Source organism: Silene latifolia, chromosome X (genome assembly GCF_048544455.1).
Source record: "Silene latifolia isolate original U9 population chromosome X, ASM4854445v1, whole genome shotgun sequence".
NCBI classification, from domain to species: domain Eukaryota; kingdom Viridiplantae; phylum Streptophyta; class Magnoliopsida; order Caryophyllales; family Caryophyllaceae; genus Silene; species Silene latifolia.
This window is the reverse complement of record NC_133537.1, coordinates 197,664,550-197,684,082: the sequence shown is the minus strand read 5'-3', so window position 1 is coordinate 197,684,082 and position 19,533 is coordinate 197,664,550. Positions and strand designations below refer to the sequence as shown.

General features: G+C 35.3%; 1 protein-coding gene across 1 annotated transcript; it reads right to left on the bottom strand.

Moving 5' to 3' along the window:
* Window positions 1-11,447: 11,447 nt before the first annotated feature.
* Window positions 11,448-13,619, bottom strand: LOC141619082 (protein FAR1-RELATED SEQUENCE 5-like). Its single transcript, XM_074436114.1, has 4 exons — window positions 13,613-13,619; window positions 12,344-12,610; window positions 12,025-12,261; window positions 11,448-11,905 (listed from the first exon to the last, which is right to left on the bottom strand). Exons 1-4 carry the CDS (start codon window positions 13,617-13,619, stop codon window positions 11,448-11,450), a joined length of 969 nt encoding a protein of 322 aa, XP_074292215.1.
* Between the last annotated feature and the right edge of the window lie 5,914 nt (window positions 13,620-19,533).

Sequence of the window (19,533 nt, the reverse complement as noted above, 5' to 3'; positions counted from 1 at the left end):
AACCCGCATTTCTTTCAAAGATTATCCTCTTAAAATAAGGTAATGGGTTTAAGGGTGAATTAGGCAGACCGCGGTCTGCCTAATCCAACCATATATCCTTCCCCGTCCCATTTTAGGATACTCAGCCCCCTAGTTTTAATCTCATCCCCCAAAAGGGTTCACTCGGCCCCTCTAGGGTGTCTTTTTGTCTTGTCGCCTTTGAATGAGAAGCAATGGAAAGGGTTTAGGGTTGGATTAGCCGGATCCGCGGTAGCGGTCCCCCTAATCCATCCCTAAACCCTTTCCCGTCCCGTTTTAGGATACCCGGCCCCCCAAAAAAGGGTTTACTCGGCCCCTCTAGGGTGTCTTTTTATCTTTCCACCTTCAAATGAGAAGCAAGGGAAAGGGTTTAGGCTTTGATTAGGGGGATCCGCAGTAGCGGTCCGCCTAATCAAACCCTAAACCCTTTCCCGTCCCGTTTTAGGATACCCGACCCCCCAAAAAAGGGTTCACTCGGCCCCTCTAGGGTGTCTTTTTGTCTTGCCGCCTTCGAATGAGAAGCAAGGGAAAGGGTTAGGGTTTGATTAGAGGGATCCGCGGTAGTGGTCCGCCTAATCAAACCCTAAACCCTTTCTCGTCCCGTTTTAGGATACCCGGTCCCCCCAAAAAGGGTTCACTCGGCCCCTCTAGGGTGTGTTTTTGTCTTGCCGCCTTCAAATGAGAAGCAAGGGAAAGGGTTTAGCATTTGATTAGGGGGGTCCGCGGTAGAGGTCCGCCTAATCAAACCCTAAACCTTTTCCCGTCCCGTTTTAGGATACCCGGTCCCCTCAAAAAGGGTTCACTCGGCCCCTCTAGGGTGTCTTTTTGTCTTGCCGCCTTCAAAAGAGAAGCAAGGGAAAGGGTTTAGGGTTTGATTTAGGGGATCCGTGATAGCGGTCCGCCTAATCAAACTCTAAACCCTTTCCCGTCACGTTTTAGGATAACCGGTCCCCCCAAAAAGGGTTCACTCGGCCCCTCTAAGGTGTCTTTTTGTCTTGCCGCCTTTAAATGAGAAGCAAGGGAAAGGGTTTAGGGTTTGATTAGGGGGATCCGCGATAGTGGTCCGCCTAATCAAACCCTAAACCCTTTCCCGTCCCGTTTTAGGATACCCGACCCCCCAAAAAAGGGTTCACTCGGCCCCTCTAGGGTGTCCTTTTGTCTTGCCGCATTCGAATAAGAAGCAAGGGAAAGGGTTTACGGTTGGATTAGCGGGATCCGCGGTAGCGGTCCGCCTAATCAAACCCTAAACCCTTTCCTGTCCCGTTTTAGGATAGCCGGTCCCCCCAAAAAGGGTTCACTCGGCCCCTCTAGGGTGTCTTTTTTCCTTACGCCTTCAAATGAGAAGCAAGGGAAAGGGTTTAAGGTTTGATTAGGGGGATCCGCGGTAGCGGTCCGCCTAATCAAACCCTAAACTTTTCCCGTCCCGTTTTAGGATACCCTCCCCCCCCCCAAAAAAAAAGAGTTCACTCGGCTCCTCTAGGGTGTCTTTTTGTCTTGCCACCTTCGAATGAGAAGCAAGGGAAAGGGTTTAGGGTTTGATTAGGGAGATCCGCGGTAGCGGTCCACCTAATAAAACCCTAAACCCTTTCCCGTCTCGTTTTAGGATACCCGGTCCCAAAAAAAGGGTTCACTCGGCACCTCTAGGGTGTCTTTTTGTCTTGCCGCCTTCAAATGAGAAGAAAGGGAAAGGGTTTAGGGTTTGATTAGGGGGATCCGCGATAGCGGTCCGCCTAATCAAACCCTAAACCCTTTCCCGTCCCGTTTTAGGATACCCCCCCCCCCAAAAGGGTTCACTCGGCCCCTCTAGGGTGTCTTTTTGTCTTGTCGCCTTCAAATGAGAAGCAAGGGAAAGGGTTTAGGGTTTGATTAGGGGGATCCGCGGTAGCGGTCCGCTTAATCAAACCATAAACCCTTTCCCGTCCCTTTTTAGGATACCAGGCCCCCCAAAAAAGGGTTCACTCGGCCCCTCTAGGATGTCTTTCTGTCTTGCCGCCTTCGAATGAGAAGGAAGGGAAAGGGTTTAGGGACGGATTAGGGGATCCGCGGTAGCGGTCTGCCTAATCAAACCCTAAACCCTTTCCCATCCCGTTTTAGGATACCCGGCCCCCAAAAAAGGGTTCACTCGGCCCCTCTAGGGTGTCTTTTTGTCTTGCTGCCTTCGAATGAGAAACAAGGGAAAGGGTTTAGGGTTGGATTAGGGGGATCCGCGGTAGCGGTCCGCCTAATCAAACCCTAAACCCTTTCCCGTCCCGTTTTAGGATACCCGGTCCCCCCCCCCCCAAAAGGGTTCATTCCGCCCCTCTAGGGTGTCTTTTTGTCTTGCCGCCTTTAAATGAGAAGCAAGGAAAAGGGTTTAGGGTTTGATTAAGGTGATCCGCGGTAGCGGCTTGCCTAATCAAACCCTAAACCCTTTCCCGTCCCGTTTTAGGATCCCCCCCCCCCCCCAAAAAAAAGGGTTCACTCGGCTCCTCTAGGGTGTCTTTTTGTCTTGCCGCCTTCAGATGAGAAGCAAGGATCCGCCTAATCCAACCCTAAACCCTTTCCCGTTCCGTTTTAGGATACCCCCCCCCCCCCCCAAAAAAAAAAAAGGGGTTTACTTGGTCCGTCGGTTGTCTTTTTTTTTTTTTTTTTGATGATAAGGGAGTTGAATCCCCCCCGGGCCCATGCATTCCCGCACCAACACATGGACCATTAAGCCACCCCTTTCGGGGACTTTAGTGGCCAAGCTTCAAGGTAACTAACTAACTATTTTAGGGTATTAAATGTATTTATCATTTCCCTTATTTTTTAACAGTTACAATACACTAGTAACTAACTACCTACAAGAAAAAAGAAACGGAGTAAAAAAATAAAAGTAGTAACCAGTTTTTAGCTCACTCGTTTTACATTACCAGTATAGACGTTGTCATAGGAGAATTGTTCAACAGCAGTATAATTTTGACGCTACGCCCAATTTCCTCCGTTATACTAAGGTATTTTCTTTTTAATTTCGTTTCTTCTCTATCATAACTCTAATATAATGTTTAATTTGGATCGATTATCAATTGTTCAACAACAGTATAATTTTGATGTTTTGATCTCAGATATTTATACTGCTTTACTGTTAAAAATTCATTCGGATTAATGTGCATGAATTATTTTTTCTACCTTTAGAAATACATTCGCATTGTTCTTCCCCAATTTTATATCTCTGAAGTATTCTTTCAACATTTACTTTCTAGTTTCTGTTAATTTTGAATTTTTAATTGAAGGTAATAATATATATTGTTCATACAGCTTTAAATTAATGTGCGTATTGTTTTTAATATAGAGATTGTTCTGAATCATCTAAAAGTATATTATCTTTGTGACTAATGTACATTTCCTAAAATTAGGTAACTGGTGATTATCTCTACTTGTCAATTTTGTATTTTCAATTGAATGTAATAATATAATACATTCAGCTTAAATTAATGTGCCGTTTGTTTTTAATATAGGAACTGTTCTGAAATATGTAAAGAACATTATATTTGTTATTAATGTACATTTCCTAAAATTAGGTAACTGTTGATTATCTCTACTTGTTAATTTTTGGATTTTTAATTGAAGGTAATAATATAATGTACATTCAGCTTAAATTAATGTGTCGTTTGTTATTAATATAGAAATTGTTCTAAATCATCTAAAAGAACATTATATTTGTGATTAATGTACATTTGCTAAAATTAGATAACTGCTGATTATCTCTACTTGTTTTGTAATTTCATTTTATTATTACAGGCTATAGAGCAGGAAGATAAAAAATCTCAAAAGCGGAGAAAAGTTACTTTTATTTTTCCACCAACTGAAAGTTGCACTGATGGTAAGAATGAGTGTGCTCCATTTATAAGAAAGCGTAAAACAGCTACTATTAACAGTAAATCTAAGTCTATACAATCTTTCGCAAAGAAGATAAATGAAGAAAGTGACGATGATCTTGCAGTTAAGAAACAAATTGTTTCTGTTAATAAACAAATTGTTACTGCAAAGAAAGAAAGTCCTCAAAACGGTAAAGTAAGTAATAAGATGGTATTGGGTTCCAAGTGTAAGCAGAAGTTTGATTTCTCTTCGTTTAAAAGTGCATATACGAGAATGTCTCCTACAGGAGTAGTTGAGGTAGTTGAACGTTTGTCATACGAACAGTGGTGCGCACTAGAAGAGATTGGATTTAGTGAGCTGTTTTGGTTAAGAGTTCGTTCCATTCCTTTAAAGCTTGGGTACTGGTTAATTAAGCAGTATAACCCATACCAAAACTGTATTGATCTTCTTGATGGTGAGAAGTTGTTCTTGAAGTTTTCTGATGTAAGATCAACATTTGGATTTCCAATAGGCCCTAAAACACTTGAAGTATCCAAAACTCATACTGAATCAGAAGAGTTTCAAGAGTTTTATGGCAAATGGAAACAACAATTTGGTATAAAAGATGGACAAGTTCCACTCAAAACGCTTGAGAATTGGTTGATAAATCATGATCATGGTGGTGATGAATTCAAGGTTAACTTTGTTGTGTTTGCTGTTTCTTTGCTAATGAGAAACACCCAAAAGCCTTTGGTTAATCATCATGTTTTGAAATCGTTGATAAATGTTGATGAAATCAAAGATTACAATTGGTGTTCCTTTTTGTTAAAAAGTCTAAAGGAAACCAGATTGAGTGGGTGGAAAAGGAGACTCACTTCGGCGGGCCACTGTTGTTTTTGGAGGTAAGAAGTATCAAAAAATATATTTGAAGTTCATAAATTAATTTAACATTGCAAGGTACGTTTTCATTCTCTTCTAATTAATTTTTATTATTATTATTATTTTTTTTTGTAGCTCATCTATGTTGATCACGTTGTTCATGTGGAACGAAAAGTTGAAAGAGATTATTATACGTTGGTAGGTTGGACAAGTAGTTTGTTATCATCGAGAGAGAAGGATGAGATGAAAAGCGGTATGTTTGGAAATGGTAAGTTGGAAGCACCAATGGAGGAGGTGGTTGACAATACAGGTGTCGAATCTGTCTATCAAACAAAGGACTACACCGAGGACTATATTCTTGATCTTGCTAAATGTATAACTAGTTTAGCTCAGAACATATCATCTGTTAAGGCTAAGTTAGAAAAAGGAGCATCAATAATTAAGGAGAACAAGACTGCTAAGAAGCTCTGTAATCATGCATTTAGTTTACTCAATTTGTCAAATGAGCACAGCTCCGCTGATAGTGAAAGTTCTTTTGGTATTAATGTTGCTGATATTCCAGATGCTGTTCCTGGTGCTGAGAATAATGTTAGTAATCATCCTTTGGTTGTTGAAACTTTGAATAATGTAAACATAACTTTAAAAAATAGTATTCAGGTTGAAAGCATATCATTGAAGAGACCGATTTTTTATACATACAAAAAGGTAAATATGTTGATCATATTTTTTGTTATATTATGTTAACTTGGTGCTTAAGTGTATTGTTCTTTAATTTGATACATTTCAACTACTCCAAAAGCCTTGTTCATTTAGAAAAGAAGGTGAATTAGTTGACAATGTGAATGAACATAACAAGAAAGAGGTGTCAAAAGGAGAGTCAGAGGAAAACAAAGTTGAAGCAGTTGAAAATGGAAATGAACACAAGAAGGAAGAGATGTCAAAAGGGGAGTCAGAGGAAGACAAAGTTGAATCAGTTGAAAATGGGAATGAAGATAACAAGGAAGACTGGTCGGAAGGGGAGTTTGAGGAAAATAAAGTTGAAAAAGTTGAAAATGGGAATGAAGACAACAAGGAAGAGGTGTCAGAAGGGGAGTGTGACAAAAACAAAACGTCTGATGATGACAAGAATGTACGAAATTATTCGAACCATCTTTATGTTGATAGTGACGGGGAGAATGAGGAAGAAGCCAATACGAATAATCTTATAAATACCCTTGTATGTAGCATGTTATCTGAAGATTATAGTGAAGAACCCAAGGCAACCAATCTCAATCCAAGCTTAGATATTAGTACTGAACTTGATTTACTAAGAGGAGACACCGACCCATGTACGAGCCATCCGAGTTTCAAAGATCGTATTGCTGACTACGTCTACTACACCAAGGGAAAAGGCACTGTTCTTGCTAGGTATATTTTATTCTACTCATTATGTTTCTTTTATTTAATCATTCTGTACATTTCGTTTGGGTATTATGTGCATTATTAATAAAGATAATGTACATATGTGTAATTAACTGACTTGTTTTGTGTAACGTCTGAACCAGTGAGAAGCTCTTTGAGTTTAAGAATGTCGTGGGTACCCGATATCTTTTTGCATATCTAAAACCACCTCGGTATATAGCAGATGATGTGGTGGATTGTTGGTCAGCTTACTTGAATTTCAATGAACTTGAAAGAAAATCTTCAGCACCACGTCGATTCTTTGCTTCAACCCTTGTATTTGTATGTAAAATTTTATTTCATTCTATATTACAATAATTTTATGTCATACAAGTGTATATTAATAGAAGAATATTATGTTCTGTGTGTGCAGCAAGCATTTCAAGGGCAAAGGAAAGAATTCAAATTTGAAAGACAATTGGAAGTATTCAAGAGGCATTTTAGAAATGAGTTAAATCATGCTGGGATTATTGATGTGACAAAGTTGATATGGTTAGTTCAAACAATATATATAGTCAATACATAGTGTTTTCTGATGCTAATTTACTCTCATAAAAAATTTTATGTCTGTTGTATCTTCTAATCTTTTCTTATATAAAACAGTTTTTTTCCCAATAATATCCGACAAGCATTTTTACGTGTTCGTATTCAGTATGGAGAAGAACAAGTTTGTCATTCTTGATAATCAACAGCATGATGAAACCCCAAAAACTCGTTATGGAAACAAACCTTGGAATATGGTAATTGTTCAGTTGCCTTTCATTGGTTATTGTTTTTTTACAATGTCATATTTTTTGCACGGTCTCTCTAGACAGTTTGATCCGAATTTTTCCATGCAGCGTAATGCTTTGGCAGAATATTTCAATGACATTGGTGATTTGAAGGAAAGACTCAGAGCAATGGAGCCTGTTGTATTGAAAATGCCTTGGAGAAACCATCAAAATGTTGTTGACTGTGGTATTTACACAATGAAACACATGGAAACGTACAAGGGGGGTCAGTATTGGACTTGTGGGTTGACAAAAAACAACGTAAGTTTCTAAACAATTTATATTAAATAATTGTAAATGTACTTTTGGTTTAATTAAATGATCTTTCTTAAAGTATTAAAAGCACATTCTTGTTTATAAGTTACCTATGCTCAAGATATTCTAACTTTTGTAGATGGATGGACTTCGAATATTGAGAATTAAATATCTTTGCACTTTGGTTTCATCCAAGTGCAACATTGTTTGTGATGACGTTTTAACAAAGGTGAAGCAGTATCAAGAGAAGCCCTTCCCAAAGAAACTGGATTTGTCTGATGAAGAATTATACAAGGGTGATGAGACTGTTGGGGATGAGAAGATAGGAGAGGAGGTAGTTGGAAAGAAAGAGAAGAGTACCGATGATATTGGTGTCCCTGACAACAATGAGACTGTTAGGGTTAAGAAGAGAACAATGGAGGTAGGTTGTACAGAAGGGAATATACCAGATGGTTATGATGCTTGTGAGAACAATGATAGCATGACAGATGTGAGTAATAAAAACGACATACCTAGGATAAAAGACAAGAGTACAAATGAGCATAATCTGCTTGACAGTGCTGACACTACCAAGGGCAAAGTCATCAACAATGAAAATGTTCATGAACATGAAAGAAGTCAACCAGAGTCTCTGAGCATCCTTGCAAATCGTAATTTACTAAGCACAGATACATGCATTATTACTCCTCTTACTGACTTTTAGAATTGCATTGTTGATTATGTGTCGTATAGTAGAGGAAAACATACCGATTTAGCCAGGTATATATATATATATATATATATATATATATATATATATATGTATATATATATATATATATATGTATATATATATATGTATATATATATATATATACATATATATATATATATATACATATATATATATATATATACATATATATATATATATATACATATATATATATATATTAATGTACAATACTTAAATTTAAATTGTTTTGTATCCTGTTTTGAGTTAACACTAGTAGTCTTGAACCAGGGAACTTCTTGTGCATGTGGGTGAAATTTCTCTTCGGCGTATTGAAATGGCAACGCTACGACAATCTAAGTATTTAATGAGTGATGTGTTCGATTGTTGGGCAAAACTTTTGAATGCCAAGGAATCTAGAAGAAACTCTTCAGAGCCATATCGATTTTTTTTCACCACAGCTGTGTGTGTAAGTCAAATATTTATATAAACTTATTTCAACAAGTAAATTTTGTAATGTTTTTTCCCTTGATTAACTTCGGAAACTTTACTTGTCTTACATACAGATGATGCTTCAAGGAGAACTGGACACTGTTGAAAATTTTATGGTGATTAAGGATATAATGAAAGAAGAGTTTACCCAATTCTCGGTTAACCCAGATAGAATTGATTTGGTTAGCATCGACAATATACACTCTTTCTGCATGTTATATTTAATTTGCTTGTTGCCTAATTAAATCTTTTAAAATCTAAAGTTCTTCTTCCCAGTTATTTATAAAAGGCATTACCATTTACTAGTCATTGACAGCAACAAGTATAAGTTCATCATCATTGATAATGTGCATCGTGACGGAAAACCAGAAGAATTTTTCCACGATAGACCACTGTCTTTTGTAAGATTTTATGCTCTCTTTTTCTTAACAGCACTACATGCTGTTCCTATTCATTATTGTGAATGTACAATGACTTTACATAGAGTGTACCTTCCCCAAAAATTTTGTGTCTGTCTTAATTTTCTTATTTTTGTGATATTGTAGCATATAATTATTAGTGTCCTAATGTTTTCTTCCCCCCCCCCCCCCTTCTCCGCCAGCGTAATGTTCTAGCAGAATACTTGAAAGACATCAGTGTTTCGAAGGTAATAGTTGATCGCATAAAAAAACTGCAGCCTATTCTTGCAAAGATGAAGTGGAGAAACAACACTAACAAGACTGATTGTGGTGTTTACGTTATGAGACATATGAAGACATTTAAGGGTAATCTAAATTGGACCTGTGGGCTTAAAAAAGGCGATGTGAGTTTCAGAAGTAATACAATTATTTTTAATACATAATTCAGTACACATGTGTACATGTTCTAACCCCTTGTTTTCTTTACTTTCCTAGGATGCTCCCCTACTGATTCTGCGAAAGAAATACATTTCATATATGATTTCAACAGAAGGCAATGTATGTTTTGATGCTGTACTAAAGAAGGCAATGGATTTCCGATCAAACCCACTACCATGGGAAGAATACGACGATGAAGATGAGGAAGATGCTTAATTGAAGCCGTAAAAACTTTTTTAGTTTCGTTTGTGACATGTGTGTAAGTAATGTAACATATATTGAGGAAGCTGCGAGTTGAACAACCTACAGTTTGAAAAAATTTTAATTCAAGAGAGTGTTATATTCCGAAAATAAATTTCAATAAAGTTTATTATGTTCTTGCAGAACAATAATAATGTTTATTGTGCAAAACGCCTTAAAATTATTGTACTCTGGAAAAACAATTCCAATCAAGTTGATGATGTCCTTGCAGAACAACAATAATGATCCTTTAATACAAATGTAATATACTTTGGCTATAAGAGTAATGTACTTTGGCAGTGAAATCGAATTGTACATACAAGCCTTTAAGAATGTTCCTTGCAGAACAACAATAATGATCCTTTATACAAATGTTATATACTTTGGCTATAAGAGTAATGTACTTTGGCAATGTACTTTGACAGTGAAATCGAATTGTACATACAAGCCTTTAAGAATGTTCCTTGTAGAACAACAATAATGATCCTTTAATACAAATGTAATATACTTTCCCTATAAGAGTAATGTATTTTGGCAGTAAAATCGAATTGTACATACAAGCCTTTAAGAATGTTCTCGTAGTGTATATTATGGATGTTTATCCTTAAATCAAAAATTTGCACCTTCCACTTCGTTATCAGATTCATCTTCTTCATCGGCGTCCTCCACATCATCAGATTCATCTCCTTCATCGTCGTCATCTTCATGGTAGTATTTGGTGAATATGCAACAAAATGTAAATTAAATTTTAGATTTTTTAAGGAGAAAATGGCCAAAATGAACAACTAAATTGATATAGATTTAATGTTAACCAAATATACATTGCTGAAATTCTCATCTGTGCCTTCAGAACAACCATAATGTTCATTGCACATAGAGCTTATGTGCCTCCATATAAGAGTGATGATTTTGGAAGGTAAACACTATATGCTATACTTGTATAATTTAATAATTATTTAACATTAATGTAATATGCTTTAACAAGAAACCAAATTATACATACCTGTCAGATGGTTTGTTTCTTTGCAAGTCCTAGAGTTGTGTCCTTGGCGGCCACATGTTTTGCAGTATCTCTTCTCTTTTCCTCTCTTCTTTAGGGCTTTTAACATTTGTGATTCAATTCTCTTGCCCTTGGTCCTACCCTTGGTTTTAGATTTTTTTAGGAACATGAATCACCAACTTCTCAGGTATTTTGCAGCCCACGTACTTTTCTATTTCTTTCATCTTGTCTTTCTTCTTTGCTGGAACACTTCTGTTACTAATCATATCCAATCTAATATCTCTCAGTTTTTCAATCAAAAGCTTCATGTCGTTATCATCACACTCAGCTACGCTGACACAAGAATAAACCTCTTGCCACAGCTCAGTAGTCAAACTTTTTCGGTCAGAAAACTTTTGAGAGACATCTATTAGTTTGCCATCTTTATCAAAGACAGGCTTACTCATTGCAGCTTTTGTCCATCTTTGCATTATGTACTGTTCTGGTATTTTCTGAAAATCTTAGTTGTGTAGAATCCAAAGGCAATGCCTGTACAACAAGCCCATTCTCTGAAACATAGAACAGGAACAAGTAATCTCCATGTTATCAGGTGAATATGCTACGTTCCATGACTTATTTGGCATCTGCAAGTCTGTTAGAATATATATTTTTGTCTCATCAATCTTCTCCACATCTTTAAAATGGCAATCAGACAAAGCTGCAACCAATTCTGTTTGGAAGTCTTTGAAAATGTTGTGCGAGTACATTTCAGAAGCATGGACTTCAAGGTTTGACTTTGTTTTCCGTGGGATTTCAGAGTGTTTGTTGTCACTGTTCAACTTGGACTGCTTGTGTCTTTGTGCTTCCAAGGCACTCTCATAGCACACCCAAAACTCAACAAGGGTCAAATGAGGTGTGAGGAACCTTCCAAAGAAACTGTTTTCACTCTCAGACCTAGAAGTAACCCTCATCAAGCCAGACATGGAAACATCTTTAAAATAGGTAGGGATCTACTGTTCCCTGATATCGTACAAATTTGAAAACCACTCGTGTTCTACAAGTTGATAATCAGTCATTATCTTCCCCCATTGTTCTTCGAATTCATCAGGCTCAAGTTGGTTGTTCCAAACACACCTATTGAGCCTGGTCTTAAAATCCTCATCTTGAAACAGTTGATAACTGACTTTTTCTCTTAGTTTCTTCATTATGTGCCACATGCACAGTCTGTGTGTTGACTCCTTAAACACTTCCGGGACTACCGACTTCATTGATTTGTCCTGATCAGAAATTATAATTCTCGGCTGGCACCCACCCATTGCTTCAAAAAATGTCTTGAACAACCATGTGTAACACTCAATACTTTCATCACCTATCAACCCAGCTCCAAAGGTTATGCACCTTTTGTGGTGATCAACTCCTGTGAAAGGCACAAACACCATAGCGTACTTGTTTGTTCCATATGTAGCATCTGCTGATAACACCTCACCGAACAAAGATGTAGTTCTTTATGCGGATCGGATCCGCCCAAAACACTCCAAATGTGGCACTTGTTTTCATCTACTATAAAATCAAAGTAAAATGAACTACATGTGTCTTTTCTCCCAATAAGATTTTCAACAAACATTTGCGCATCAAAATTACCAATGCAGGTTTTTATGTCCCTGACAAAGTTTTTGAAATCAACCTCAGTAGCACCAATGTTGTTATAACCTCCACACAGCTCCTTCCAACCTCTATAGGCTTTCACACCACCTAGTTTTAGCACCTTTACCTTTGTGACAAATTGCTTCTGTACCTCTGTCATGGTTATGCGCTTCATCGAATCTGGTAACAATATAAGTTCCATTTGCTTGGTATTTAAACTGCACTAATGCACGACAGTCAGTTCTTGTAATCGGCCTCACACGGCTTACGTCTGTCACATCAGATTCTGCATCATTCTCAGCAGTATCAGTATCAGTATCAGTCCTCTTCCTTTTCCTACTTTCCTTTACACCTTGCCTATTGCAGACAACATTCCTTAATGCAAAACTGTTTGGTAACTCATTGCCTTTAATCCTTTTTGTTGTTGCAAGTCTTGGCGTAAACCCACAGATTGTACAATATTCTTTGTAGAATAACTCTGCTGATTCTAGCGTTTTGAATACTTGTCCTACTTTAGGTTTCTTTTCCTCTGGACAGAATGGAATGTACTAGAGTGCATTTAATGTTTCAATTCTTGTTCTTGGTATTTTAAAACTGTTATTTGTAGAAGAAGACGTAGTTGCATCACTTGTACTCATTGTCTGCTTCAACAGTAGTTAAGTAAGTAAGTATATTGAATATTATTGCATCAATAATGCAGTAATCCAATTCTAATAGGCTCTATAAAGATTGGTAATTTATTTCGTACAAATAAAGGTTCATATATAATGTATTCCTGCAAATGTCCATTATTATGCCTTTAAAGGAACATTTATTTTATTGCTAATGTTCATAGGAAATATTATTGTCCATTTTGATATAGCATATATAAAATGTATTGAATGTTAATGACAGTAAACAAACAAATAGACATAATACTATTTCATTAATATTAGAAAAATATTTACAAAAGCCATTTAAGGCTTTCAAAATGATTAAGCCTACTAAGGCTTATACTGAAAAAAAAAAAAAAAAAAAAAAAAAAAAAAAACAGGATAATACAAAATAACAATAAACTAGAAAACTAACTTAATATATTTCTAAACTAATCTAACAAATCGAGTCATAATAACCCTCATCACCAGACTGCTCCTCAATTTCATATTCTTCTCTTTGGTTTTTAAATTGTCGTGCTTGTTGTTTATGATGTCTAATTATTTCTGCACGACTAGACATAGTCGTGCAAAGGCAGAATCTTTCAAGGAGCCGATCATCCTTTGTGACAGTGATTATACCATTTCATTTGCCCGAACCGCGTCTCGGTAATAATCCCTATCCATTACCCTTGGCTCGGTCCCTATAAAGAACCTTTTGACCAGCCCTTGCACACCATGGCCATGTTTTTCTTTTCTTCCCTCCCAAGTCGCTCAAAAAAAATCCGGAGCAATGCCGCAGTAGTAAGGAAATGATGTAAAGGACGACTGTGAGATGGTACATCCATCTCCACAGGAATGTCATCTCCATCAAACCAGTTTAAAGAAAACTGGCTTACTTTCCATTACCGATAATGCTCCACGAAATTTTGTTTGTGAGCAACATTCTTGTAGGGAACTATTGTGCATTTTGAGTAAGACATTGTTTTTTTTTTAAGAAAATTAAGTAGTTTTCTGGAGAGATTAAAAGTTTTGGTTATTGGAAAAGGTTTTAGAAATGAAGGTAGGATGGAAAAGTGGTTGTATACTCTTTGGTTTATATAGTGGATTAATTGAGTATAAGAGATTAAATTATGTGAACAGTTGTGTCTTTTCAACTGCCACAAACATAATCATGGTAATTAATAAATTGGGTGAAGTTCTAACTATGTTACTTAAATCTCTTGCATAAAACAGTATATGCACACTATGAAAATACGTAATGGACATTTGAATTAAACTGAAAGCACATTTATTTTCCAAATAATGTTCCATGTTCTTTTTTAAATAATTTAATGTACCTTTAAATATAATATAATGTACATTTTCCAAACAGTGCTTAATGATATTTTAGTTGCACCTAATTATCAGAAAATGCAAATTATGAATATAGATAGTGGACAATTTATTTGATGGAACATGTTTTTTTATAATTAATATAATGTACATTTAGAAGTAATATTCAAATTAATGTGAATAGTTGTGTCTTTTCACCACATAAGCAAGTTATAAACCGTCATTTGACTTATTTTGACTTATTGTGAACAGTTGCAAGACCACTTGCAAAAGGTAATAATTACTTGCACATCCTTATTATATAATGCACATTTCACTAAGACTGATTGGACATTTCCTTATGAAACGTGTAAAGCACAACACAACACATTATTTTTACATGCAAAATTACTTTTCAGTTACTTCAAATTGCACACCTTTCCTTTCTCATTATTTTTACATTTTATCTCACCACAAAGTACATTTGCATTTATCATCCTCCTAAAATCAAATAAACAAACTATAAACCTTAATTTAACACTTTTCATTATAAAATTAATGTTTTTGTGGTTCTGGACATTAAATCTACTTAACTAAATTTAATCAAATCCGAAATTAAGTTGAATTTGATTAAATTCAACTTTAACATCATCATAAAATCAATTCACCAACGATTTAGAAAGGAATTAAATAACATTGAATGAACATACCTCAATATTGACTGTAGAAAACAATAATTCCAGATGAATGACGAAATCAATTCCGATTTTCCTTACAAAGTTTTGATCTTGAAATAACTGAATAGCTGATGAATGCAAAACTTTGAACAAATTGACTCTGATTTGCACTTCGAACACAGCAATTGTTGATGAATAACCGATTTTAGATCACTAAATTTGATGTCGAAAAACAAAAATTTACAAATTAAGGAAGGATTAATGATGAAATCGATTAATTTTGTTTCGTGTGGTATGATTTTGTTATGTAGGCTTGATATTGCTCACATGTACAGTCTTATTTTTTGTTTTCCGCGAAACTCTAACAGAAGCGCGCGTCTAATCTCAGCCGTCAGTTATTTGATGGACGGTTGAGAGCTGTTCTCACGGTTCTCACGATAAGCCTCGTTCTCACCGGAACTCTACCCTAATAATAATAATAATAATAATAATAATAATAATAATAAGAATAATAATAATAATAATAATAATAATAATAATAAGAATAATAATAAGAATAAGAATAAGAATAAAAATAAGAATAAGAATAAGAATATGAATAAGAATAAGAATAAGAATAATAATATGAATAATAATATGAATAATAATAATAATAATAATAATAATAATAATAATAATAATAATAATAATAATAATAATAATAATAATAATAATAATAATAATAATAATAATAATAATAATAATAATAATAATAATAATAATAATAATAAGAAGAAGAATAATAAGAAGAATAAGAATAAGAATAAGAATAAGAATAAGAATAAGAATATGAATAAGAATATGAATAATAATAATAATAATAATAATAATAATAATAATAATAATAATAATAATAATAATAATAATAATAATAATAATAATAATAATAGTAATAATAGTAATAATAGTAATAATAGTAATAATAATAATAATAATAATAATAATAATAATAATAATAATAATAATAATAATAATAATAATAATAATAATAATAATAATAATAATAATAATAATAATAATAATAATAATAATAATAATAATAATAATAATAATAATAATAATAATAATAATAATAATAATAATAATAATAATAATAATAATAATAATAATAATAATAATAATAATAATAATAATAATAATAATAATAATAATAATAATAATAATAATAATAATAATAATAATAATAATAATAATAATAATAATAATAATAATAATAATAATAATAATAATAATAATAATAATAATAATAATAATAATAATAATAATAATAATAATAATAATAATAATAATAATAATAATAATAATAATAATAATAATAATAATAATAATAATAATAATAATAATAATAATAATAATAATAATAATAATAATAATAATAATAATAATAATAATAATAATAATAATAATAATAATAATAATAATAATAATAATAATAATAATAATAATAATAATAATAATAATAATAATAATAATAATAATAATAATAATAATAATAATAATAATAATAATAATAATAATAATAATAATAATAATAATAATAATAATAATAATAATAATAATAATAATAATAATAATAATAATAATAATAATAATAATAATAATAATAATAATAATAATAATAATAATAATAATATGGGTAAATTGATGACTTATACCTACTATAACAACACTTTTTAAACTTTATACCTAAGATAATTTTTCTTTAAGACTTATACCTAGCTTGCAATTTTCCTTCATACTTGATACCGAATTTCACTTCCAGCAAGAAAAATGTCTGGATTCCGGCTAAAATCAAGTTTTAATGATAAAATCTTGTGGTGTTTGCGAAATTTACCCCTAATCAACTTCACCAAATTATTGTTTCAAGTTTTCAACCTTCAACACCCCACCAACACCCCAAACACCAACACCATATCCTCGCCCAATGCCATCACCACCCTACACCGCCTCCATCTAAGACCACCACCGCTGCCCTATACTGTCTGAATCTAACATCGCCATCAACATCACCCAACACGCCTATTACTACCTAGCACCACCACCGACATCCCCTAACACCATCACCAACACCGCTCACCCACCTCTAGAGTTGACCCACCACCCAACACTAACTCCACTACCCACCACCGCAACAATTTCCCAACTCGAACACCACTAGAAGCACGCACAACACTTCGAGATCTTACTCACCATTCACAAACTCACCATGAAACCCACCACCACAAACCTCGATTCAGTTAATGACGATGAAATAAGGGCGTTGGTGAGGGTGCATATGTTCTGGTGGCTGCGTTTCAAATGGTAATTGATTGGCTGAAAGGTGCAGGGGAGTTTGGTATTGCTCGGAGGCGGCAATGAGGGCATGAAGCAAAACCGCAAATCTGGATCGATTTTGGATTAGTGGCGAGAAGCAGAGGGAGGTCGCTTGTGACAGAGTGGCAGGGAGGTCGCCGGTAAGGGTTGTGGTGCTGAATGTTCATGGGTTAAGGTGGTCGGATAAATTATTTGTGGTTTTGAATTATGGGGAATGAGGGTAATATGGGTTAAAAAGAAAGGGTAAAATGGTCACTTTGTCATTTTTTTCGCCGGAAATGCAACTTGGTATTAGAGTTGGAAGAAATTGGGAAATTAGGTATAAGTTTTGAAAAAAGGTTATCTTAGATATAAAATTTGAAAAATGACATTATAGAAGGTATAAGTTATCAATTTACCCTAATATTAATAATATTAATAAGACGCACGGTCTCCTCTCATACCCTTCCAAGTTTCTAATACACGACTGAATACACAAAAAAGGGGGAGGGGATTAAAAGGCTTGAACAAATCTAACAAAGAAAAAAGAAAAGAAATCAAAACGCAGCACGGGTGCGGGAGCCGGCCCACCAGCCGCCGATGATGGCATTGGCTGAGGATCTCCTGGAAATGAAAGGAAGAATTGATGGGTGTGTGAGCCGGTTGAGGGGGTGGCAGACGGTGGACCGTCTGGGAGAACAATTTGGTGTTTGTTGTGCGTTGGGAGCCGGGTAGCCGGCCGCCGATGATATGGCCGTCTGGAAGTTCGTTTGTGCTTCATTTTTATGTTGTCTTTCCGTGGTGATGCTCGTGCCATGGTTGTGCTTGGACAGAGTTCAGGTGACGGGTTTGGTGGCTGCTTTGAAGGACGATGACGGCTGATTGAATTGATGTGAATTGATGCCCCGTCGCTGCTGGTGTGACTCAGTTTCGGAGCACGGTGGTGGCAGAACTCGGATTGAGGCAAGGTAGGATTGAGTTGTTGCTGCCGTTGGTGTGATTGGAGGCTGAGCTGGTGTTGTGATGGTGAAAGGTAGCGAGAATGGTGGTCTGTAGTGGAATTGAAGTTGGTGGTTGTTTGTTGAGGGATGTCGGGTTCGAGTGAGCTGAGGAGATGGTTTAAATGAAGGTGAGCTATGGTGGGTGATGTTGAAGCAAGAAGCAGCAGGTTGAAGAAGGTGATGCAGGCAGGAATGATGGTGTGTATGAGAGGTAAATGTTGGGTTTCGAAACCGAGTTCAAATTGGTGAAGATGATGCGTGCGTATGAGCTCGGATGTAGAAGCTATCAAAGTCAAGGATTGATTTTAAAGCTTCATTCTCTTGTCTATTTACTCGTCTTTGACCCGCCTCTTTGAATTCTGTCTCACGTACGCATTATATTTAATTAAATAATAGTAATAACACTAATATGATATAAAAACCCGACTAATTATTAAATAAAACTAAGACGACTAATTATTATGAATTAGTAATTAAAATGAGCTTATTAGAGAATTAAGCACGCAAAATCAAATTGGAATAAGGTAATAGGACGGGGCTAAATCATCCTAAATTAGGACGATATCACACACCTGGCAACGAAAGATAGGTTAGTGCAGAAAAATGAATAAAAGCCCGCTGAAAAGAAAGGAGGCGGAGAAGAAAAAAAGAAAGAAAGAGAAAACGAAAAAAAAAGAAAAAAAGAAAAAGAAAAGAAAGAAGTGAATACTTGCAGAAGACGGGTCGATCCAGTGTAAGCAGCAGTAGGGTCGGCTTTTTGAGCATCTAACCCTCGAATAGTCTCAGCCAAAATGATCTAAGCGGGTTTTGAATGGGCCTCCATTTGTTCTACGATTTGAAAGAGTCTAGCATCACCCCGACAAGACGGGACCTTATTTCTATCCTCGAAGCACTAGAGATGTAACAGAATGAGCCCGAAGGCACGCCAGTGGTACATGGTCAGAATGGCTGGATTATAGGCAGTTCGAAACCGGTGCACTAGGACAAGTAGGTTCACTCGTTCTCCATCAATAATGCTATGGACTTCTTCCAGCGATAAGCCCAAGTATGCGTAATATTTTCTTGCCCAATTCTGCTGAAAGTCGGGAACTGCGGGCTCTTGTGTGATTTGCCATCCTCCTAGGATGGTGAATTCTTCGGAAAGTGGACAGATTTCTCCTTCCGTAAATGCAAAGACATGGTGGGCGGAATCCAACATCTTAAGGCACTCATCTAGAAAAGCAATTCGGGGCGTGATTTGCTTCAGTGGAAGAATTTGTTGAATACCGGCGTGAGTTAGGACTTATGTTTCTAGCTTTTTGAATTGTTCGGCCCATGCCTTCATGACTCCGTATAGAGGACTCATGACTTTGAGATGAGTAGAGAAAGGAAGAGAATTGAGAGATATGATTTTCTCTCAACCCTAATCCCCTTATATAGGAAAAATAAGGGAGGTATTCCAATTGAAATTAGGAAATTTTTCCATATCAGAATTAGGAAAGCTCCTTGGTTGGCTTT